General features: G+C 42.7%; 1 protein-coding gene across 2 annotated transcripts in view; it reads right to left on the reverse strand.

The window, feature by feature from the left end:
- The window catches only part of si:ch211-266k8.4 (carabin), a 57,031-nt gene that overhangs the window by 17,656 nt on the left and 13,330 nt on the right, over nucleotides 1-26,045 (reverse strand). Inside the window, exons 11-13 of one of the 2 annotated variants that reach the window (XM_034534605.1) lie at nucleotides 7,466-7,564; nucleotides 5,596-5,786; nucleotides 2,594-2,700 (exon numbers count right to left, since the gene is read on the reverse strand). In XM_034534605.1, the coding sequence (XP_034390496.1) occupies nucleotides 2,594-2,700; nucleotides 5,596-5,786; nucleotides 7,466-7,564 (397 nt within the window). The remainder of the gene's footprint in view (nucleotides 1-2,593; nucleotides 2,701-5,595; nucleotides 5,787-7,465; nucleotides 7,565-26,045) is intronic. The other variant, XM_034534606.1, reaches the window with a different exon arrangement.

Consider the following 26,045-nt stretch of genomic DNA (forward strand, 5'->3'; position numbering starts at 1 on the left):
AAATGCGAGCTCCATGAGAAAAATGTAATATATATATATATATATATATATATATATATATATATATATATATATATATATATATATATATATATATATATATATATATAAAAATGTTCTCATATGCTGTGTGGGAAGAGTTTTGCTTGAGCACCGCTGGATGTCATCAGATTGGCAAGACAATTAATGTTATTATGGAATCGAAGAGAAAGTGTCACAGGGAGATCCCTGGTGTTTAACAAAGGCTTCAACAGCTAAACAACTTTGTTTTCCTCTTTATATCATGACTTCCTGTCTCTCCGCTGCCCCTCAGCAGCGCCGCTAACTCTTAGAGCACCAGAGGCTAAATATTGTGCGATCGCTGCGGCTCTTTCCACAAAGCTGCACAAAGCCGAGAGGAGCGTTTGCATAACAGAAACTTAGGTTGGATGATTACAAAAAGTAATCTTCTTATCGGATAGATAAAGCCGGTAATATTACACGTTCCATGTCTAAAAGGGCTTAAGAACGAAAATATAAAGTTAAAACTGTCTCCATTTTTCTTTTTAAGTCCCAGTGGAATGAAAAACACATTATCGCTGTTTAAATTCTGTGTCAATTGTTCATTTCTCTCGTGTGCGACACACGTATATGCCAACGGAGGTGGAGCTTTGCCCGGCGGCGTGTACTCCCCCTCGACCTCCTCCGCCCACTTTTTAGCAGTCCAAATTTATAATGTGATAGATTTGATTTCAAGCCCTCTCAGTACCTCACTAAAATATCTCGGCCCACTTTGAAATGCGACGCAGTACGAGATCTAAAGAGGCTCCAACTTCCGTTTCTCCTTTCCTCTTCCCCGCGTAACTCAGCTGTCCTCGGTCATGGTGTTTGTTGTTTTTAGTCTTGTTAATAGGACTTACTGATGTTTTCAACATCTGGCAGACAGCCTTGTCCACTTCCGTCCTCTACTGCTAATTTGCCGCCCGATTACAATCAATAATCCCTTTGGTGACCCCGAGTGACCCACAGCCCGGTTAAAACAAACCGAAACCACTAAACACGAAGACTAAGCCTGCGAGGAATGACAAGTATCTCACTCTCTCACACACACACACACACACACACACACACACGTTTTGAGCCTGTCAGAGGGAGAAAGAAACAACGTTACAATGAGAGGATTAGAGGACTATTGTGAAATTCTAAGTGCTGCTGAAGGACCAGCTGGTTTATTACGAGGAAACAATACTTGAAGACATGTTGGAATAGTGCAACTTTCGAATGGTAAATAAACCAAAAGTGGGTTCCTCAAAAAGGCGCAGACGTCACACACTTTAGTGCAGCGTAGCAACAGGGAACCGCTCGTCTTTACCACCGCTTCTGAACATTAACAAGGATAAACATGCTTTTAAATTGCTCATTGTTTTATGCAAAGTAAAAAACTTAATTGTCTGCACTCAAGCGTGAATTCCTGCGTTCACTGAATAAGATCGACAAAATGAAGAGGAATGCGAGTTTCTGCACATCGAGCTGTAAATGTGTCTCAAGCTCAGGGTCAGTCTTTATTACGTGGTTAGACAAAACCATAAATCAAGAACTCATAAATCAAATAAATAAATATAAACAGACATTAGATTTTCAGAGGAGCAATAGAAAGCATTCTGGCTGGAAACATGACAAACTGGCATGGGATGTGCACGGAGGGCTCGGCAGCGGGGGAATTAAGAGGTGCCTGAGAAAATCTCAAAAGGATATTAAAAGACAAAACACCCCCCAGCCACAGCCTGTTCGCCGTGCTGCCGTCTGGAGAGAGATACAGAAGTATCAGCTGCCGAACCACCAGACTTCAGAGCAGCTTCTTTCCAGGCTGAGCGAGTCCTTAATTCATCCTCCACGTGTGTGTGTGTGTGTGTGTGTGTGTGTGTGTGTTTTGTAATACAATCTGCATTTCATTGCAAAACCCAGTTTTATGACGACAATAAACTAACTTTTGACAGCATTGTGCTCCGACGCGACACCTCCCAAATAAGAGGAAGCAGTTTGTGTCCTGCTGCCTCCAGACGGCTGCAGGGATTTAATGAACTAAAGAAGAAGCTTTTCATACAGTATGAAACGGCTGTGAACTACGGATATTATCAGAATCCCTCATATTTATCCACTTGCTGGTAAGTGTTAAATCAAGTCTCTTGATTCGTTATTCTGTTATTGCAGCACATTTGTAAGCGTTTAGTGTTGTAATTTGCTTGCTCTTGTTGACAAAATCCTAAAGTTGGCAGCAGAGTGCCGAGGCCCTGGGAAAGTGGTGCAGTCGGAGACACAATTTTCAGCAAAATATCAACAAATCGCTTTACGTCACCTCCTGTACCTCCTTGCTTCCTCCTGTGCACCGAAATGCCAGAGAGGTCAAACTGAGATATGTATGAGTTTGCCACACAGAGTAAATAAATGTCACCATGAGCTTCAGATGGGGCTACTGTATTGTACAGGTGTAAAGATTGGGGACAAAAATAGACTAGCAGCCACATGCTAGAATTCACATTGAGAGGTCCACAGTGAAAGGTAAAAGAAACAAACGCCTGTCTTTTTGTTTGCAATGTTTAACCTTTGTCCTCACCCGTCACTACTCCCGGCTGCATCTGTCACCGCGACATCGCCGCCGGTCCCATGCCCCACCGGCTGCTGAGCCCCGCCTCTCTGCTGGCTCCGCCTGCGGGTTCTGATCTGAAAGAGGAAGCAATAGAGGGGCTCGAGTCAGAGCAGGCGGCAACCTCCTTTTTTTCGCCAAGTGAAGCCGATGCGGAAGAGTCCTAAACCGTGCATTCTCTCTACTGACCAGCAGGGGGTGACTCTTCTGGTTGCAAAAATAAGTCTGATTGTATAGAAGTCTATGAGAGAATTACTCTACTCTCAATCTCTAGTTTCAAGTCTTCTTTGATATAGCATGATGTTAATTTAGTAAATGATGATTAATTTAGATTGACGGGTCTCTACTGCTACCAGAGACGTATACGGCGTCCAAATGAACTTCCGTTCATTGGTAAAAAACAACAACAAAAACCAAGATGGCGACATCCAAATCGTCCAACTCAAGGCTTCAAAACGTCAGTCCACAAACCAATAGGTGACGTTACAATGACTACGTCCACCTCTTATATACAGTCTGTGAGTCAGAGTGAAGCTGCCGAAGATATCCATCTTACATGAACCAGATGATCGGTCACAGGGAAGAGGAATGTCTGGCCGTGCTCCTGAGCCCCAGCCCCCACCCTCCTGAGTCTGTGTGGTTAACCAGCATCAACAAGGTGCTGCTGAAAGGATGTGTTTTAATCAGTTTTTGGACTTGGCCCAATGCTTGTGTGTGTGTGAGAGAGAGAGAGAGAGAGAGAGAGAGAGAGAGAGAGAGAGAGAGAGAGAGAGAGAGAGAGAGAGAGAGAGAGAGAGAGAGAGAGAGAGAGAGAGAGAGAGAGAGAGTGTGTGTGTGTGTGTGTGTGTTGGAAGGCACTTAAAGCTAGACCTTGACTTTTAATCCCATTTACAGTAAATATCCTACTGTATTTCTTTATCTGTTCCTTTAAAAAAAACTAAACAGCTAAACGCCAACACTAGCATGTTACATTACTTTTTTAAAGCACGTTAACCCTTTGACGTTTGCTAATTACCACCTAACGACCTATTTTGGTCCCAAAAAAAATGAAAATTCAAATGTTTGACCTGATGGCCATCATCAGGTTACAATTTAGCTGGAGGAACAACAAATTAGGAAGCTAAAGAGGAAAATAAGAGATCCAACTGATTTGAGCAAGAATGATTTAAAGAGTGTGAAAAAGGAGAAGAGGATGACTAAAATGTTGATCCATCTTTACCCAGAGCCGAACCAAAAGGGCCGTCAAATATCGAGACGACAAGCTACAAAATGTATTCCTATCCCGAGAAACATGCCTTGGGCAAAGCTTCCAATCATTTATAATGGCCAATGTAACGTAAGAGATGTTAAGGGAGAGAATACTTTCTTTCCTTTAGATGAACACAGAAGAGAAAGAAATTCTAAAGAGCTGCAATCCCCAAATGATTGAGGGAAGAAAAACACATCAGAGAAAAATACAATTCATTATATCTTTTAGTAGATGATGTTCTCATTTTAAATCCTACCCTTGCCTTCCATCTCTTATTTTCATTTACATCGCTTCCGCTGGCTTTAAACGGAATGTATATATATATATATATATATATATATATATATATATATATATATATATATATATATATATATATTAACATTATAACAATTCATATCCCTAATTGACCTCAACCTTCGGAGGTGGCTGCTACTCTGCTGGCAGAAGGGACGAAAACATTCAGAAAAACCTTCTTGCCAAATATTATGAAATCTCTTGGTGAGAACAGAGATAAGCTCTGTTGTGTCTAAAGTGTTATAAATCAGACGCCAGTGAGCCTTGCTGCCCGGTCTGGTTTTCGCAGAAGGATTGGGCATCTGAATGGCGCTGTTGAAACACACACCCGGCCCTTTGTTCCAGACTTCCAGACCACTGCTGGCTCTCAGTGGATCCTGATTTCTTTAATGGCTAAAGAAAACCACAGTGTTTAGGAAAGAGTCTCCAGGCGGCAGCCAGCAGAGACCAACGCTACAGACAACTGCAGAGGAGGTGAAAAGGCCACACAGAATGCCTTAATACGTTATTAACACCGTTTACCAATGAACCGACATTAAGAGCCTCATTTTACTGGCACAATCAAAACAGCGGGCGCAAAGTGATGGGTTCTTCAAGGACAGAGGGAGAGTTGCCAAGCAAACCTGCTATGTCCACACGCACACACACACACGTTGGGTTAAGTGGAATATGATTCGAAAGGTATGGCAATTAATCATTACCCAGCTGGAAATACAATTATTCCCCTTCTTGCAGCAAGTTCTAGAGAAGTTCGATGCCACTCTGACACCTGTCAGGAGACTCAGCTTGGCAGGAAGACAAGGAGAAGAAAAAAAAGGGGGAGGCAGCTAGCTTTGCTCTCCAAAACTAACTAAATTTGACAATCCAGTGTAAAGAAAATGATTCAATTTTATGGCATTATATTTGACAGTGTTGTACTTTGTACCTCGTAATGAATGTACAGACATGAGTATTTTCACTCATCTAACTCCAGGCGAGACAGAGAATATGTACATTTTCCAAAATGTCAAACTATTGCTTTGAGATTCCAAAGAAAAGAATGAACAGTTAAAATCTTACGTTGAGAGACGAAAGGATGCCAAAATCTGGAAATAATTATTTTTGAATAAATAAAAATGTAGTGCATTTTTATCCATGTATTCATTTGTCACACTTTGTTTGACTTTGGAGGTCAAATTAGTTTAAATAAAGTCCTGTTATATCATTTCTGCAATCATAATTTGCCTGTATTGCCATCAACTGAATGCAACTAAAGAGGGATTTTGAAACGGAAACACTGCGGCTACCAAACGAGAGAGGAGAATAGATCCAGTTACTTTAGAGAACGAGTCGTCCACTTTTACTTTCCTCAGACTCAAGAGTGAAATACGCTGCGGAGAAGATATTTATAGTTATGAAGCCGATGCTGAAAGCGTAAGAGCTTTACCCGAGCTTGCGTTAGTGAAGACGAGGTCCGACTCCGGAAGACTCGTCCGGGTGCAGGACTGCGTTGTCGGGGCTTGGCCTGTGTTTGAGAAGGCTTCGCCTCAGCCCTGTTTCTGCCCATTGGGTTCAACAGGTAGCGCTGGGCCAGGCGCATCATGCGGGTCAGTACACCTTTAGTCCTCGCAACAGACACTGTGGGTAAAAAAGAAATCATCAAAGACTTTTTTCTGTTGTAATAAGCCCCATGAAGTCGGCCATCGTATTACAATCAAACGTCCATGTTTGCAGACATGCAGGGCCGGAGCACCGCTCAGGTCCAAAATCATGGAACGTAATACTGTTAACAAAATAAGTTATCATTCCATTACAGGCATACTCACCCCCCCCACCCACTGAATCGCCTTTGTGCGTGTACGTGCGTTTGTGTGTGTGTGTGGGTGAACGTGTCCTTGTTGTACACAAATTAATGTTATCAGTGGCTCACCATGTTGACTCAGGGGGCAGAATCGGCCTGCTTAGGCAAGCTGTGAACACAAAGACCCACTTATACAATGTACTGTCCGTGTTTGTGTGCTCGTACAAACAAGAGCAGAAGCGGGAGCTCATGTTTCACGACACAAGGCGGGGGCGTGGTGTCTACGTGTTACTGTCAAGAAAACCTGCTTTGCTTTTCCATCTCGACCACACGACAAAGCGAACTCCAACACTGATTTAGCATTAATAGGATTTATGTTAACTCCTGTAACTTTATTGCAGAATGCCATTTAAAATATGTGATGCATTCGCTTTTTTATTTATTTTTTATTCATTGGCTCAGTAGAGTAAGAGTCGACAGCGCTTTCACCTACATGTGGTCCAGAAGCCATGTTCCCCTGGGGACGAGTAGAGAGCTGACTGTACACCACTTGATGAAATGACACGCTCATTAGATTACCTTTGTCTCGTGTTTTCGGGTTCTCAATGATCCGCTTGCATAAAAAAGCAAACGGCCCTTTTCACAGTTGGAATCAGCGCTATTTCAAGTTTATTCATATGGCGTCAACGATATAAAATGAACCCATACCCAACAACATACCACTGAAAATACAACCTAAGCTAATGTGCAATATCCCTCCTTAGATGGGCTTTTAAAATACACAACACTCCTTAATTTAGGAAGTGTGAAACAACATCTAATGTTTATTAACTTCATTATGATCAAAGTCTAAAAACCCATATCGAAACGTGCTGTACAAATAACAAACAGACTTACCAGAACAACCGAAAGATGGTTAAAAACTAGTACTATTGGATACATTATATTTGTATACAAATACATTTGTATACAAATAATTTATCCTGATAGAGGTTTATTCAACTATTTTATTTGCCAATAGAAAGCAGTTTTTCTGACATAAAAAAGATTCTTCTTGCGGCATGTTTGGCGAGGGGTGAACTGCGGTGGCAAAACTGGAAGCGTTCGCTAGTTGTACAATGGAGCCTCCGGCTAACGTGTTGTTTTAGGGTTTTCAGTCTTCCGGCTGGCCAATGACAAAGCTACTCAGCTCAAATATTACCGAGGCTCGTCTTGTGGCAGAATTGGGACTTAATGCACTATTCTGCAGGCTTGTACTTGTCAACCCGTTTCCATTCAAACCTGCTCCATGTTGAAACCACTGTCTTGATATTGATTTAGTGCCATTGACATCTTATTTTCCTGTATTAGCTGGCACCATTCAGCAGTCAGGCTAAGATATATGGACGTGGGAGGTCTAGACCTGTTGTATAGACTAAGGTTGTCCTAGCAAACCCGAAAAATAACAAAAATAGAATGACACCAATGTTTAAAATGTAGACGTACACATGTAGAGGCATAGCACGCACACACTCACCCGTCTCAGAGGTCTGTTCTCCTTCTGGAGGTGTCAGTACATTTTCTTTTTCTTCAATGACTTGGGTTGGTAGTGTGGCCTTCGGTTTTGGACACGGTTCTGAGAAAGAGAGCACCATATTTAATACGTCATGCTACTAGCATAACATGCTAACATCTTTGACTATTTGAGGACAAGTTGTTTTGTAACAAGGACGGCGGAAGGGCGGTAAAATTAAACGGACTCCGGTGCACTTAAACGATACTGCTTTTGACCACAGGGACCGCCAAAGTCAACACAAAATACAAGTTCTGTACCTCCGGTGAAACGCTGCCCCTTTAGGAGCCTTTCAGTCCACGTTGCATCATTCTTCTGGTTTTGCAACAGACAACTCCACTCACATCTACCTGGTTTTCAACGAGCATTTAGTAGCTAAAGAGACAGATACGTTTCTTAGAGGAGAAAAGTCAATTTAAGCTTTGTGTCGGTATAAATAAATAGCTATTGTTTAGGTTAGCCGTAATTGTTTTATATAACATTTTCCAGCAAGCTCCGCTGCTCCCAAGCATAACCTAAGAAGTGGACGTAGTCATTATGACGTCATTTGATTGTGGACTGCCGTTTTGAAGCCTTGAGCGATTTCATTTGCCATCTTGGATTACGGGCTTCGCCATGTTGATGTTTTCTTTCCGCAACCAATGAACAGAAGTCACCATATTTGGAATGTGGAGGAGTGACGTAGACATATCTGGTAGCAGCAGCTGCCTGTCAATCACACTAAGCCCGCCCTAAAGCATACCCTGCTTTATGGTCCATTTACTCCAAATGGACATCATGATGTATTGAAAAACACTAGAAACTAGAGATTGAGACCTCATGTTGACTGAGGGAATAAATCAAGAGAGAAGAGTCATTTTCTCATAGACTTCTATACCATCTGACTTCTTGTCTCTCTTGCTGGTCAGTAGAGAGAATGATAGTTTAAGACACTTCCACATTGGCTTCACTCGGCAGAACAGTAGGTTGCCACCTGCTCCCAAAAGGAGCAACACATTTTTTTTAAAATAAATTGGTTTATTGAGCTTGGACACTTTCTAAAAGTTGTCAGAAGTTGCCATTTAGTTCTTATTGACAGCAATCTGAAGATTTCCAATTGACCCTTTCCAACCATTCTTACACACAATGGCTGTTCTGCAGTATGTACCATAAAAGCTTTTTAACATTTGATTTTATGGCAGACTTAATAACTTTGCAAAAAAAGAAAAAAAACACATTCTCTGTTTATCAAGTCAGCTTATTTAGCGAGTCACTGGACTAGAGTTTACCACGACATCGGCAATAATTTTGGTCCGGCTTTGAGGTTTTCCCTCACTGGGCGGAGATGATGTCAGTGTGCGGGTTGGTGTCCAATGGGAGGCCAGGGAAGTGACTTCTAATTTGTAACGGCACATATCAGTGTTTTACCACGAGCTTCAAGGATACGGCTTCCGCCAAACAGGAAGAGCCGACGATGAAGTGCGGTGTCTCCCAAGCCTAATAGTAGGGTTATCTTTGATGTTAAAACAACTCCATTTCCCAGACACACCCTCCCCCCCCGCCCCCAGATAGCCCGTGGCTCTCTCCCTCTGCCTCATGTCCTCTCTCCTTCCTTCCCTCCCTCCCTCCGATCCATCTCAATCACTGTCAGACGTCGGTGAAGGAGAGGTAACTTCCACTTCAAAAAACGCTTGACATGTCACAGCGTGTCTGCCGTCAGCCACCCAGAGACTAACTAGATAGGAACACGTGACGTTTTAAAAATGTACATTAAGAGGGGAAACTAGTCAGGTATTGTAGGTCCAACAATACCCCCCCCCTCCCGTTGACTCTTCACGTCCAAATATGATCCTCTTTAAACAACGCCTCGCTTCTCTTGGATGATCGGCTACTAGGCCAGACGATATAATCACATATGACTTTTATATTATAGGGATAGGGATGTTTTCAGAGCTAAAATAGCTGCACACAAACACCCTACAGATACACAAACAGTGGTGAGCTCACCTGCACAGTGTCTGTATGACTCAGAGTTGTAATGAAAAGGTCTGAGCGACTGATTTATTGCTGGTGATCAGCCCTGTGCCGGTTCTACGTCTCCCCCTGAAGCTGCCACCCAGCAGCCAGTTTCATTCTCACACAGTTTAGATGCTCTTTGAAAAGTAGAGCTTTAAAAGGAAGGACGGCACAGTATACATAATATTTCCTGTAACTAATCCTGACATTACAGAAATCAATATTCTTTCCATCGCATGAAAGCGATAACCCTCGATATATGGAATAGAAAAAACTTCAGGTGAGGTCATCCAAACTGAGAATCAAGTCCCATAAAGCCAGAACTAGTGATCTGTTTCTATGTTTTTAACTTTGAAGACTTTGAAGTGGTCATTTTGGCCATCATCGTGAACCTACACTTTTATGGGGTGTCCACAGTCACCCGTCTCACACACTTCTTGCGTAACAGAATTGGTCCGATGTTCAGTCGCTCGCTCCGTCTACAGAGGCCGCCAAACGGGTTGCGTTCGCACGGGCGTAACGCAAGTTTTCATAGTTTGAGTCCATTTTCTTCTAGTTTAACGCGACTACATTGATTGTCGTTTGTTTGGCTAAAACACGGAAGACCGACACTCAAAACTGTGCCTGAGCGCATCCTGTGTCGACATCGACGGAGGAGTGAAGCTGCTGCTGACAAAGGTGCATTGAGCTCAAACAGAACTAGACTTGTACGGCGTGTCGTCTTTTCTCTTCACCACAGCTGGACAGTCTTGGGGTAAAGTTGCTTTGAATGTCGGATTGCCCGTTTCTGAAATCTCCAGACACGAACCGCCAAAGGAAGAGAGAGTCTCTTACCCAAAAACGCCCTCTCCAGAAACAAGAGACTGCTCAGACAAAGAAGAGCTGGGGGGGATTGCAGGCAGAGACATAGAAAGGGACAAATACTATACGTGTGCATATTTTAATGGTTGCAGTAGTTTTTGTAGTCTGTCGTGTGGTGCTATTTGCTAATTTTTTAATAAAGTGTGTGATGGTGTTTTACCGTTCCTCTGGGCCAAAGTATTTTACATTCTTTAGGGTTTAACACTTCCTCCAGTTGAAACGGACTATTTTAAGTATAAAAAGCAAAATCCACCACTTTTGCTCTGATTTTTTTCCTCTACTTCAGAGTTTACAGGCTTTTATCACAGTCGCCCTAACGTTTACATGTTCTAGCTTTCACAACACTAGTCATTTAAACTCATTATAATTCAACAGAAACTGGCTCGGCATCAAAGTGGCTGCTTCAAATAAATTAATCCTGGATCCAGTTCAATTTAACTGGCAGTGAACCGCTGGTCTGAAAAGACTAAATGCGAGGACAAATAATTAATCTGTTTGTAAATTGAAATCATAGTCCAAATAGCACAAAAAAAGAAAGAAAAGAAAAATGGTATGATCGTAAATCCTTTGGATTTATTAACAGAGCGACATATCTCAGGCTTATCTTGGACGGCTGTCAGATAATCAAATAAGTCCACCAAAGAAGAGCCTCAGCTTCTCACTTTACACATCTGATGCCAAAATAAAGGTTTAGACTAACCCCATAATGATAGATGCCCGAGCACACAGATAACACACCCTATTCTCATACTGTAATGACAGGGTTGAAGACATGGTGGTAAAGCAATTGACAGTACAACATCTCATCATAATTCCTAAAGCTCCGTTTGGAGGTTTTTGGTCATATCCAACTGGTATTTGGCCATAGAATGGACCCTGAAAACACTGGAGGGATAATATATCTCTTCTGGCATGTGAACACCTCAGGGCTTTGCAGGAAGAGCTGGAAAACATTGCAAGGGAGAGTGACGTCTGAAATACCCTGTAAAGCCCAGTCCCGGATAAGTAGAAAAGACAATAGATGAACGAACAGACTGGGATGGATGAGAATGGATAGATGGACCGATAGAGATGGATGGAAGCCAAATGTGAGCAGTTACTGGTCGGAATAGACGCATATCTACCCACGGTTCTTTAATATCTTGGTGACGAATTGGTGATTTATTAACCTCAGGATTCAAATATCTCAAACGATCTGACAGAGCTGTGAGAGGGTTGAGTGGGATCCAATGCCTTTCTGATAACTGATGACTGTTCAGGCTGAAACATGTTGAGTTTATATGACAGTGACCAAACTTCTACTGTATTTAAAATGGAAGCAAAACACATTGTTGCAGGAAGATAATTTTTTCCCAAATTCTTTCCCAAGTTTACCGTCAATGTGCTTTCAGATTTACATGAGACTTGCGGTCTTACGATCATGGAGCATTTCATTAAACGTCATCGCCACACCGACAATAGATAATTAATACCCAATGTGACAAAAAGCACAGTGTACAACGAGCTCTCTAAATATTTCACTAACTGTGTGTGGAGAGAGTTAGAGTTGAGGTCGTTATAATTACAGGTCCGACTGTTGACCTCAAAGCCCATCTTAAAACACAGCCATGCATACGCATGTACAGTATCCCCACAGACAGACACACGGATATATGATAACAGATGACATAACGCAAACAGTGATGAGGTAACTTTAAGCTATTAAATTAAAACATGTGGTCCAAATCACAACTCGCAAACAGAGGATGTCATTGTCGGTGAGCTCAGCTCCGGGGTTTTCTCTCTGACTCAGGGCGATAATGAGAAGGTATGAATGACAGTGTGTGTTTTACTCCCCACTCTCCCTCCCCGTCTTTCTCTCTCGCTCTCTCAAAGTCAGTTTCAGATGACAGAGCGCTCTGCTGATTCCTCAGTGTCCAGGAATTAATGCTGATGACACGCAGCCTTTTGAAGGTTGTGTTTTGGTGTGTTTGAAGCCTTTGCCGTCCTCTGGGAGTCGGTGTGGGGAAGCACACCTGCAGCTGGGATTGAATAAGCTCTAATGTCAGGTGGCTTCAGCAGATGCCGTGGCCTGGGAGCTCCATGACACTGCTGCAATGGGACGCTTTGAAGTGCTTATCATTTACAGAGGGGCGGGGGGAACGTAGACCGAGACGGGGCTAGGTCAAAAGCTTCTATCACACCTGCAAAACTGCAGTGAAAAAGATGACGAGATACAAAACTGGAATCAGGTAGGGTGAGCCTGGGGCTTTTCTGTGGCCCAGACGAATATATGAAACGGACAAAGAAAACTGAAGGAAGGAATACAGGAGGAGAAAGACTTCACTTCTGTACTTCTGCTCTCCATGTTGTACAGTTTATAGAGAATGTCAATTCAATCTGGGCTCCGTACAAGAGGAGAGCCAGAAAACATGCCATAATTGGAGAAAGGATCTTAAGCCAGCGGTTCTCAAGCCCTCGAGTAACGTGATGACAAGGGCAAACCTCCATTTGGACTGTGGACTGTTTAATGTCTTCTTTGCTGTAATAAGAGTCAATCATGCTGAGCGTAGCTTACATGGACTGGAATCCGATTTGTTTGGTCAGGTTGACACCAGAATGACCTTCAAAAATAAAAATGATGACACATTAAATATGTTCTTAGTTGGAAAGAATGCGATGGCTATAATGATACAGTACAAATACCAAATAATGTGAACCATCATTTAGTAACGAGTAACTGGTAGCCTTTATCTAGTCGGGATCAGTGACATCAATATTAGCTTCCCTGTATTTAATCAGAGCAGCTTGTCAACCAGACATGTATACAAAAAGTGGATGTGGAGATGTTTAGAGAGGGAATAACTCAACAGAAGTAGAATCATTTTCTCAGACTTTTATACCACCAGCAGAGTCGGCCCCTGCTGGTCCCTAGAGAGAATGCAAGACATTGGCTTGCCGCCTGGTGTCAACATGTCTGAATAGGCCAATTTCATCAGAAATTATTCATCAGCAAACTTGCCTGCAAATTAATAATTATGGTCCGAGCGACTGACGAAGTCAGTCCGAGAGGACCCTATTGAGTTTGTTGTTAGGGTTCTTATTATTATTCCGCTTTTTATTTTTGAACATTGGGCGCATTTTGGGGGTATTTGCGAGGGACGAAAACCGCTCAAATTTGGCAAGCTTGTCAGACTTGGTGAAAATAGCCATCCGATCAAGGAGTCACATTTTTTAAATTTTTAGTTGCTCTCTAGCGCCCCCTCAAACTTTGACCGGCGACGCCCCTCACCCAGAATGTCCGATTGACACATGTCCAGATCCACCTGCTCTACAAAAAAGCCCCTCAGACCTCTAAGGTCCGCCTACTTAGATTTTCCGCCATTTTGAATTCTGTGAAAAACACCTAATTGACTTTCTTAACTACATGCTTGGTCCAAATCAACAAAACCTGATATCAATCAAATCATTGAAGCCAGATGACCTAGAATATGTCAACCGTTTTTTTTATATCTCATTGTGGTAAGGATCTATGACCCAATGAACATCTTAGGGGCGTGTCTTGTTTTTCAATGCTCATATCGTCCACACTATTGGGTCTAATCACTTTGAAACATTTTTCCTAGTTGTGCTTGGCATGCCTTAACTTGCAAAAAAAAAAATCTTGTGCGATTTGAACACTAGGGGGCGCTACAATAAATCGCCGAAGTTGCCCGTTTTTCGCGTTTTCTCTCTCGTTTTTGCCGTTATACATTTAACGTTATCTCCCACAAAAAACATCCGATCGACTTCAATCTTCTTTACAGGATGATCAGAAGGCGTTGAGCTTGATTATTCAATTAATAAATTTGACTCCAAAAAGTATATGCATGTGTAACATTGGATGTGAGATGGAAAGCTGTGAAGCAGCTGAAAGCTCCGCTCCCGTCTCTCCACAGAGTGCAGAAAACAGTCGTGCTTTCGGGGGTGTTTTTATGAAAATGACCACGCTGATAGCATCGGTCAAAACCTTGTGTAGTTCACGCAGATCTAGCGCCTCTCTGTGTATGACACAGTGCACATTTAAAGAGACCCTCTTTATCTGCCTTCTTTTTCCCTGCCGTGGTCTGACCACCGTCTGTGCAGGAACCCACAACTCTCCCATTTCAGCCCGTGTTCTGTCAGGTAACTGTCCAGAAGCCCAACGAGCTCTTCATTTAGCACACTACTAAGCTACACGGGAGTCGCATAGGGGCCTGGACGTCGCCATCGCGCATGCGCAAGCGTAACCTGTTAACGCCTGTAAACCTGTAACCGCAGCATTAACATTTACACGTACTTTTGTAATATGTAAAGTTCTCCGCACTGCCCCCCGCGCCCCACCTGTAATACCTCGGCGCCCCACTTGAGGGGCGTGCGCCACAGTTTGAGAACCACTGGCTTAGACGCACAGTATTGCAGTGTTATCAGGTTCCAGTTTCCTCGTTTACCTTTCTGTGTAAATTGCAGATAATAGTCCTCTTAAAGCTGCTCAAATAATGTTGTTTACATAAACAATGGATCATTTTGATCAGAGCTATGCAACCCCCCCTCAGCTTTTAGAGTTTCTTTTAGCCCAAAAGCTTTCTGTGTGGTTTACTCTCACATCTCTCAACATTGTTTCCACAGCATCCACCTTTACCACAAAGCGGTTTGATTGACCGACTGTATGCTACCTGCCCACCAAATGGCAAACAGACAAATTTCTTTTTTTGTGCTATTTGGACTATGATTTCAATTTACAAACAGATTAATTATTTGTCCTCGCATTTAGTCTTTTCAGACCAGCGGTTCACTGCCAGTTAAATTGAACTGGATCCAGGATTAATTTATTTGACAAATTTTTGTAAGCTATAAGTCAACATTGTGTGTGTATGTATTGCGGCAGGTTATCGCTGTTAAACTGGAGGGAATACTATTTTGCCTGTTCCACATCACAGAACAGTGTGAGCTCGTTAAGCTATTTGTTATTCTCTTCTACTGGACATGACTCTGATCAACCTCCAGTCACCCCGCCTCCTTCCCCTGCGCACTGGAGGGAGATAGCCAGGGGAAAAGAAAGGACTATACCAAAGACAGAAAAGTAAAAAGGTGATTGAGAAAGAGACACACGGTGCGATATTCGCTAGATGTCTTGTGTAGTTGGAGATAAGATGATGATTAGTAGGACTGCTTTCTTTGCTCGCCCGCAAACATCAGAGCAGTGGCTTTTTAATGTGTCGGATCGAGATCAATCAGCACTTTAACCTCATAGTCACTTTCCATCTCACATCCAATGTGAAGTAGTCTAAATAATGAAAAACACATCCCCATCCAAATCATTTTGGGATTGCCTTGTGTGCGATTCTAGTCTTGTATTTGTATCTATCATTTATTTTTTTTAATATTAAAGAAATTCTGATGTATCACCAAACAAAATATTTTAAACATATTTGCATTGCCATTTCAGCAACTTTTGTTGACAAGTAAGTGGAACTAGAGGCTGTATCACTAAAAAAAGGTATTTTGTTATTTCTTATTCAGTTGCGTTTAACACGGTTGGAGGCCGGGGGTGTGGACCTGTGTATTTTATCAACATCAAAGTTGTTTGAAGATCAAAACCCTCAGCGGCCGTCTTACAGTTCCTCTAAACTCCCCCCAAAAGGTTGAATTAAGGGTATTACACTGAGAATTAACTAGCCTGTAGTGTTCGATCTGACTGACCTGAAAGAACAACCTACTGTGTTCCATCAAAGTTTGGTATTCTTTTTTTATTGGATGTATTTGGGTTTTGTGTGCATCATTAGTATTCAACTCCACAATGGTGACTAAAATGACAATAAACTACATGTATTTAGCCTGCGCTGATAACGACGGTAGACACGAGGAAAGTGTAAACTGGGAGGATGAAGACAAAAGAGGAGAAGGAGGAACATGTGAGGGCGAAGACCGAGTATGAGGACGGGGATTTCCACAGAGAGGCTGTGGTCCAGCTCCTGTCTCACGCTACATTTTTAACACTTCTCTTGAAAGATGAGGTATATAATAAGCTACGCCTTGTCACACACACACACACACACACACACACACACACTATCTTAGTTGTGTTCAGATATTTAAAAGAGAATTAAACACTCCTTCTACCACCTACAGCTCAGCATAAATTAGATTAACTTTAAAAAAAGAAAAGAAAAATAAGTATTTTTTTAAAGCTGAGGAAGAAGACCAGGTGCAAATGCCAGGAGTTGTCGTTAAAACAACTATATGACTGGTGCGTTAACTAATTAAATCAGAGTAAACAAGGCTAGACTGGCTCCTAGGTTACCAAATGACCAAAGCTTTTAAAAAGGCAGAGTGCTCCCTCCACATGAAACGGATCGGGGCTACATTACAGGACAAAGAGGGAAAAACAGCACCGCAGATATGTTGTAACCAAACATTCTCTGGTCTAAAATCTGTGAATCCGTCAGCACGCCGTTCACTACAGAGCCACATGTTGCTGATACAATCCTGTGTTGAGTATTCCTTTTATTAATGCCATCACCCAGTGGTGTATAGTAACTAAGTAGAAATACTTTGTTACTGTACTTAAGTTTTTTTGGATATCTGTACTTTACTATTTATACTTCTGTTGACTTTCACGTTTACTTCACTACATTTTGCAAAGAAAATTGATACTTTGACTCCGATACATTTCCCTTGAAGTCTGTGGTGGAACCAGACTCCAACAAGCAGGTTGAATCAGTGGTGCTAGCTTGCAAGTTAAGTCATTGGTTAATCACGTTATTGCGTAGATGACTGAATTCATGATGGAAGCAGAAATGGAAGCACCTGCTACTCCCGCAACAAACGACGGTGGTGTCTTCCAACTTGAATCCTTTCCTAGTTGGTTTTTTGGTTGCCTATGAATGTTTTATTCTGCGTTCGGTTGTAATTAGCTCCACCCTTTCCTGTGTCATGTTGCGACAGCCAAATGACGAACTCTTGGCATTGAAGAAATGTCTTGAAGATTTTCATTTAGATACATTTATTTTAAGTCACTATCTCTTGCCGAATGAACCAAGCAACGCAAAGTGAGTGACTGGCGATGATAAGTTGTGACTTTTAATCTGCTCACTGGAAATGGGGAAGTCTTTAAATCAAAAAGGCACTTGAAGGCAACCGGTGTCTACAATACCTAATCCAGCCTCATGAGCATCAGACCACATACCCACTCAATCATCGGTCATTATCACGCCAAAAGAATCCCAAAACTATTTTGTCCAAACCACACGCGAACATCCATGTCGAGAACAGAAGAACGGTCAAGCGCTTTACGCTCACTACAGTCTGGTTCGCTGTAGTACTTAAGTACCCGAGGGGATCGACATGTCATCTTACAGACTGCCTGTCTTCATTAATCAGACAGCAGCTAAATTACTACTACTGTTGGTTTTTTTCTTTTTCTGTGTGTGATGCTGGTATACACGAGTGTGTGTAAACTGACAGACAGGAAGAGCTTGTGTGTCGTAATCGTTGGTTGGAAACACACACGTCTCCAATGACATTCAGAGGAAAACACTGAGCCCCTTTAATAGGAACACACAGACACAGACACAGACACAGACACAGAAGGAGTGGGAAGGGAGTGTGGGAAAGCGACGAGATACAAAAGAATAAAGAGAAGACGAAGACAAGGCAGTCGATGAAGAGGGGGGAAGAGGGCAGAGTTTGGTATGAGTATGAGGAATGACAATTTAAGTCGGAGACGTATCGGGATTGTCGTCAGTGCCGACTGTTGGCCATCATCACTTTCATAATCAAATAAAATGTGGAAAGAAATATTAGGAAAAGAGCATTTTTTGTGTGGTTTTCAACAGACACCTACCACAGACCGCCTGCCCTCTGGAACATCTCCCCCTGGGTGGATCACAACTTTAATTATTGGATGCCTTTAAGTACTCAGTGAGGCAATGAGAAGCTGAAACTCTACAACCCTCTGAAACGGTTTTCTGAGTTGATGTTTTATATATTGTACGTATTATGATGTTGTAATTTGTGTATGAGATTGGTTGAGATGTTTTAGTGTTGTATTTATTTAGTAACGACTCACCTCCCGTTTCTGCCTTTTTGTCCTGGTCATCATTGCAAAGGAGAACAGGGGGGAAATGGGGAGGGGGACAGAGGCAGAAAGGAAGGTGGGCCTGTTCGCCTCCCGAACCACACCCGGTCATTCAGAGCCTGCCCCCTAATACGCCTTAAGGCCGACTGCGAGGTCAGAGTTCATTCCCAGAGGGCGAAGGTCCAGCCAGGACTCCAGAGGCTGGGGAACGGGAAGTCGGCCACAGAGCAAAAAGAAAAAGCCTTTGCACACCGGGGGAAAATGTGAGATACTCGCCTGCAAATATTTTGAATTAAAACCGTTCATACAGGCAACACTTTTTAAAATAAAAGATTCAGACAGATTTTAGGAACAACTACCAGGTTCCTACCAGCGTATGGCAGTCTGTCCGAGGTCAATTGTTGTATCGCCTAAGATATGGCGAGCTATTTTACTGAGCTTCCTATTAGCATAATGCTTGGACTGAATTTGAGTTCCCTCTGGTAAACGGCTACACAGTGTACAGTATATGTCTGGGGATTTTATTTTGAAAGGTAAGAAAGGGAAAGTGGATCTGGTCTGTGCTGCCTTTGTCAAGGTTGAAAGGACTTAGAGTTTACAGTCTTGGTTCGGACTACGGCTCCTCTGTGTTGATGTACACTGTAGTGTACACATCGAGTATGTTCGTTACGCACAACGTGATTGGTTGATGCCTTCATGTGCGGTACAAAAGCTCAGAAAAAGAAACGGTGCCTCACAATATTGCCGTTCTGTGTGACGTTCGAATTAAAGCCACGAAAATATAACTCCCCCTTAACGCACAACACAATCCAGGACAGGCCTAGTCACAGATGTAATACTCTGAAGACACTAAGAGTAAATGAGAATAGGAGGGCGAGAGGAGTTGAGGGATGAATAGAGAAAGAGAGATGGAGAGTGGGAGGACAGAAACGGAACTACAAATAAGAGAAAAAAAAGAAAGAAGCCATATCTCTACTTTCAAACCTGTAATTACAGCTGCCAAACTAGGATGACGAGCAATGTAAGCAGAGTGCGGGGCCTCTAATTTAGACTCCACATGTTACGGCTAAACACAGCCAAATGGAGTTAAGCTCCAGTCATCATCAGGACTCCGACTCGTCTTTGTGTTTTCGATCTTTTTATTTGTCTTTAAATTCCCAGCATTCTTTCTAGCCAATCCTCCCCTTTTCAAATCACGTAACGTTTAACAATATGCACATTTTTTCTTCGTCACGCTTGCTTTCATATATTTTCTTTTGTATTCATACAGTATACAAGATCAAAAGGGCAGCTTATTTTTGCTTTGTTTAGTGAGAAACGACGACCCGAATTTAAGTGCATGCAAATTATCACAACCTTGTACAAACCTCAAACATGTTTTTTTTTGTGTTTCTTTTACCAGAAGTGAAGATAATTAAGAGAATCTATGAATTATGAAATCAGCACCTCCCCCGCTTGAGTTTGAGAGCGGAGTTCTACTTCAGAACACAAGCTTAGCTGCTTTACTCACATGCATGAACACAACACAGTGCAATGCTACTCTCTCTCACAGGGAGCAAGCAGGCAGGAAAGCCTTCAGGGCCCTGGAGGGAAAGTGTTCCGGGCCTCGCTGCTGTGGGATCTGATGCCAACGCTCATTTTCTGTTTTCTTTTCCCTCCAACCAGATTCATTCTTCTCTTCTTAGCCGCTCTCATCTCCTCTCCTACCTGCGGCTCCTAATCCCACCATCTAACACATTTATACACAAGTAATTCATTCTCCCCTCCGCTAATTTGATCTAATTAACGAGCGTATGCAAAACAAGCCCAAATCCCTAACCGTCTGCCGTGTGCTAATTGAATGAGGGGGAGATGAGGACGTGCGAACCGCTGTTCTCTTGCTCCCACTGAAGGAATTTGGCCGTCTGAAAAGTCCCTGTTTGTTCCTCCTTGACGGCTCCTGATTCACACAGATACGCTGTTGCAGTTGCACCATATGCGTTAAGCCAAGGAAAAATTATTGAGCTGAAACCTTTTTGCCATTTTTAAATGTTCTCGGCTGTATCTATTGGATCATGACACCACATCAAAGTTTAAATCTCCAACAGATCAGTAGTTTTATCCCATATAGCAACATTTAAAAAAAAAAAAAAAAAAAAACTTTCTCCCATAATCAGGACTTTGTAGTTGCATAACTATAAGGCTGCCGCCCTTATGAAAACATCCAAATCCTGAACTCGACCAACATTCCAACCTCCTTTTCCCTCATTGGCGATGAACACTTGAAACGCAGCCGGCGACGAGTACTTTTCTCGCGGTGCGTCTCGGTGTGATCGGGTTTTAGGTCCATTATTGTTTTGGTCCCATTTCATGCATTTTGTTGTTGTTGTCTGATAATACTGGATATTTTGGACTGTCAACAAAGCTTTATAAAACTTGACACTATGAGGCATCTCAAGATACTTTTTTTGTTGTTGTTGCATTTCATAGAGTAAATAATCTGCAGATTGACCAATCTCGAAAAGTTATTAGTTGAAGCCCTAGAAAAATGCTTATTACCGATTAAAATGAATTGTACTGCACAAGGTGTACATTGATTGGATCCCAATTGAGTTATGGATTCAAAAGTTTCAAGTACAAATACGGAGATTGTAAACTGGCTGGAAGAAACGGAACTCAATTTCCATGACGTCGACATTGGGTTCGACATTTGAAATCAAATGTCAGTTGGAGACACAACAAGTTGCTACTGATCAGACAACGCGAGTAGCCAGACAAGCCTCCGGGAAATTGGCCCCGTTCCTGCAACCTGCTCGTCAACTTGAAGTTGAACAAAAGAACTCGCGCAGCATACAATATCTAGGCCACTGTGGGGTGGATAGCACGTAAACAAGCTTAACTTATGACCCCTTTATGTCCAGTAGGAGTTGGAGAGAGAGGCTAGTGAGGAGGAGGTGGATTTACCATCAGAGACCTATACACCACGAGCACTGTGACCCTCCGGTTCTGCAGGAAGCCTGGTCAAGTAATTCCACCTTGTACAGAGTGAGACAGAGACCCCTTATATGCGATAGAAAGAGATCCGTTAAAGGCTCCCTAGTGCTTCATTACAGGGCAGATTATGCAAGTAAAGGCCCCACTAACAAGAGAAGTGTCTAATGGGGGCTGTAGGTTAGCCCAGGGCTGAGTAAGCAGGTGGCATTCCACTTCAACCATAAAAAGAGCTAGGGGTGGGGGATTAGGACAACACTTTATAAAGAGCAAAGCTTACTAGAAAGCAGGTCCAACTGAGGGGTCATAGGTAGGCTAAGTGCCCACAGCTAAGAAGTCTTATCCAGGTTAGAGGGGTGACATTCTTGTGGGACTAATGGATGAAGCCCAGACCCAACAATGACCTCAGACCTTGAGACCACAAGACCGCAATAAAGATGGCACAGATATTTTCTACCAGTTCAATGGATTTCTACCACGGGTCACATAATTTATCACAAATAAAAAAGATTTGTAGCACTGCAAAGTCTGCAGATACTACTACATTTATTGGAAAAACAAGCCGTTATGCAAACGCAGGTCCATGTTACGTGACATGAGGCGCATCAAGGTGACGTCCGCTGTCGATCAGCTCTATTTAAAACAAGTCAAGGTCGAACCATTAGTCAGAGCCAATGTCAGAGTCACATCGCAGAATGACAGCGTGCCTTTGTGAAGCATCGGTATCGTTCCATCTATGGATCTAACAAGGTCTCAGAAGTAAGGGTTCCAAAGGGGTTCTTCCTGAAGGGCCGAGGTTCTACCCAGAACTATTTGCTTCTTCTCTGAATAACCCTTTTCAACTAAAGAACCCTTTTCTGAAGAAAGGGAATTTAAGTTTTTTTTTTGTCCCATTAAGAACTAATTACATTTAACAAAGTCCTTTTTTTCGAAGGTTCTTTGTAAGACTATGGGCTCCATTTTTGGAAGAAAGAGTTCAAGGATTGTTGGACGCATGGGTGTTAAAAAGATTGTTGATTCTAGGTGGTATCCTCTATGTTGGGTTCACTCTGAAAGATAAAGCCAAGAAGGATTCTCCAATGTGGCCAAACCGAAGAACCCTATATGGTTCTAGTTAGCACCTTTATTCCTAAGCACGTACAATATAAGGATGACGTGATTATATACAGTTGAGTTACTCTGGTTGTAACTAAACATGTTGGACAGATTGTACTTTCATCTCTCGCTTCTGTGTTGCACACTTTACTTTGATGTTGAGGATGTCTGTTAGGAGGCTCAGTGGAACACCCTGTTTTTGTCTCAGTCACCTGTGACCTGTGTGTTTGTGTGTATCGGTGACCCCTCTGCTTCAACCCTTAGGGAGCCAACAGTAGTGTTACACAGAGTACACCTTTTGTAGGTCGTAAACTCCTCGGCTTGACCCCTGGAACACCCTTTTTCATCTCACTTGTAATCTGTTTGTTTGTGTGTGGCCGCTGCAGCTGTGAACCTTGGCTGATTCCTTTTGACCTAACCTTGCTTGTTCCAACATGAACTATCAACTCCATTTTCACTAATTTTTATCCACATTGTGCAACAAATGTACATTTTGAAAATGCCTATCTCTGTTGTTATTCATCTGAAAGTCAATAAGTACTTTTTCTGTAGCTGATCCATTTATCAAAAGCCAAGGAAGCAAAGAGAGAGGGGAAATGGTGTCATCATTGTTTTTTTACAAAGTATTCAACAGATTTTTAAACAACACACACATGCACCAAGGTCAAAAATGGTGTGAACAAAAGGGATAAAAATAGATAACTGGATATAGCAAGAAAACACACAGACCAACCGTGGGTCAAAGTCAAGTGTCGGGCCTCGAGTTGGACGACCTAACGAACCACCTGGTCCTCCTGATGGTCCAATGAGTCAATAAATTGCATTGCACAAATCCTGCAAAGCCACGACAGTCACAAAGCATGTTAAACCATCATTAAGTTCAAATCTAGTATACCAAGTATGAAAGCAGCACTGGCTGCAGGAGCCGGCTTAGGGACACTGAATAAAATGTGTGCTGAGTCACTGCACTGAGAACTCGAGCAGCAGGCAGACAGGAAGAAAATAGTGTAGGTATCAGGGGAGCCTGCTGAGGAGAAAGGGACACTGGCATCTGCCGCTACACCAGTGGAGTCACGGTGGGGGGAGGGAGGGAAAGGAGAGAATGCGAGGAAGCAATGGAGGGATGGAGAGGCCGAGTGTAAAGGATGTGGGAGTGAGGAAGGACAGACAATGAGGGGAGAGAAAGGGGGAGGGAGGGGATTCATCAGGAAGGTAACCTACAGAAGGACGCGTCTAACTCGGAGCTTCTTGGACTGCTGACTCATTATAACCTGAAGTCACTTCAACTTTGTCCTTTAGCGCTGACTCAGCCTGCAGTTGGACGGGCCCCAGGGGGAATCTACCGCCACGATGGAAACGCTCTTCAACAATATCATTCACAACACCTACTCTTACTAGGGCAAGGAAGCGCATGCAACCTTTGTAGTCACTTGTACCACCATGATAGCTTCATGAAAACTATTTAAAATGAAGATTAACATTTATAGACCTTCAAACATGTTCTTTTGCTCTGGGTCAAACAAGATTTCAAACAGTACGACAGGGCGATGTGATTTTACTGTCCGAGGACAGAAGTCTGTCAAGCATCTGGGAATTTGACAGACCTAAGCACGTGATCTATTCCCTTGATATCTGTGGTTGTATTAGGACATTATGGACAGTGTCGTAAAACAATGAGTGGGACTGGTTTATCAAGTCAATTTGAAGCATTTATTTTTCCTGTCAGTGCGATGAAGTACCTGGATTGGTCGAGCATCTCACTGGATTAGCCAAGGAGACATTCCTGAGTGGTTATTTCATCTATTAGTCATTCCTTAATAAGTTATTTTTCCCTGCGGACATTTCATTGATTTGATATGGGCCAAATAGGAAACACACAGGTGTTGGTTACCACTAACAACAACAACAACAACAACGGCTCTGCTGCTCTATTTCAAAAGGAGAACAACATCAAAATATAGCATTGCCCTCTGATGACTGTCATTACTTAGGGCAGCGTTCGTACAGCTCTCTCAGAAGGCATGAGAGGCTTTATACAGCATTTTTGTAGATGCAATATGACTCCACACGACCTGGAAACAGACTTTGACGTGTAGAATCGATTGGAGTTCCCGTTTAAGTGTCCCAGCAAACCCCGACAGTGTGACGATGAGACGGCACGCGCAATGCCAGGCACCTGAAGCTGAAGCAGCAACATGGAATTTGGCATTCGTTTGTTTTATTAATGCATACCTGTGCTTTTCAACTGAACATGTACAAATGCCTTTTCTGAAAGAGATCTATTGAAAATTTAGTTTTATCCATATTGCTCTCCAACAAAGCAAGTTGGACATCTAAATACATGTAATCATTTGTTTTTAAATAAAAGAGTGAAAGGGACTAGTGCCTCTCCCTGTAGTAATCAAGTAACATGTTATTGTAATTATGTAATGTTTTTAAATAATTTTTTGTTTCGCTCATATATTGTTATTGCCTTTACTATTTCTGTTTTACCATGTAAATTACCTAGCGTGAGTGAGAGAGAGAAAACACAGGATCTTGTCAGAGGCAGGCGGCAAATGAATCGGCTTGTCCCCCCCCCCCCCGCTGCCTTGAGAGCTAGACAGTCTGACAAGCCAGCAAATAAGGATGACTCATTCTGACTCACACACCCACACAGTAAAACATGCTTTCGTGGGTTCCAATTGCCCTGAAAGGAAACCTTGCATTCTCCTCTCAGATCTTCTTCTCCTTTCGCAAATATACACACACACACTTTTCCTGCACCTCTTCGTGTTGCCTTCCCAGCTGCACTGACAAACAGCCCTGAAGCCACCAACCTGTGACTCATCCTCGTTGTTGCCCTTACTGAGTCTGTCGAGTTGCATGCACGGACACAAGCATTTGTGCACAATTGCAGCCACGCGCACGCGCGCCTGCATTTGTGCACAATTGCAGCCACGCGCACGCACACACGCGCGCCTGCATTTGTGCACAATTGCAGCCCCACACACACACACACTTTTTGTGAAGATGAGACTGCAGTGGTGAGGGGTTTCCAGATCTTGAGGAGCTGATAAGTGAACGACCTTCAAAAGATTTTGATCTTTCAAAGTTATTGTACACACACAAATTATTTCACACACACACACACACACACACACACACACACACACACACACACACACACACACACACACACACACACACACACACACACACACACACACACACACACACACACACACACACACACACACACACACACACACACACACACACACACACACACACACACACACACACACACACACACACACACACACACACACACACACACACACACAATATATAAATATAATAAAAACAAGACACTCAACATCGTCTGAAATCAGCAAGCACGTTGACATCGCGGCCAGAGAACAAAACTGTGTGTGTCTGCGTGTAACAGGATCAGCGTGTGTCGAGGGTTAAGTGATGTGAGCCTGAATGAGGTGGCGGAGTTTGAGCAACTGTGCTCCGAGTGGTCCCCGGTGTCCCTTGGCATTGTTAGCTTCTGCTTGAGAA

Source organism: Cyclopterus lumpus, chromosome 6 (assembly GCF_009769545.1).
Source record: "Cyclopterus lumpus isolate fCycLum1 chromosome 6, fCycLum1.pri, whole genome shotgun sequence".
In the NCBI taxonomy this organism is placed as follows: Eukaryota; Metazoa; Chordata; class Actinopteri; order Perciformes; family Cyclopteridae; genus Cyclopterus; species Cyclopterus lumpus.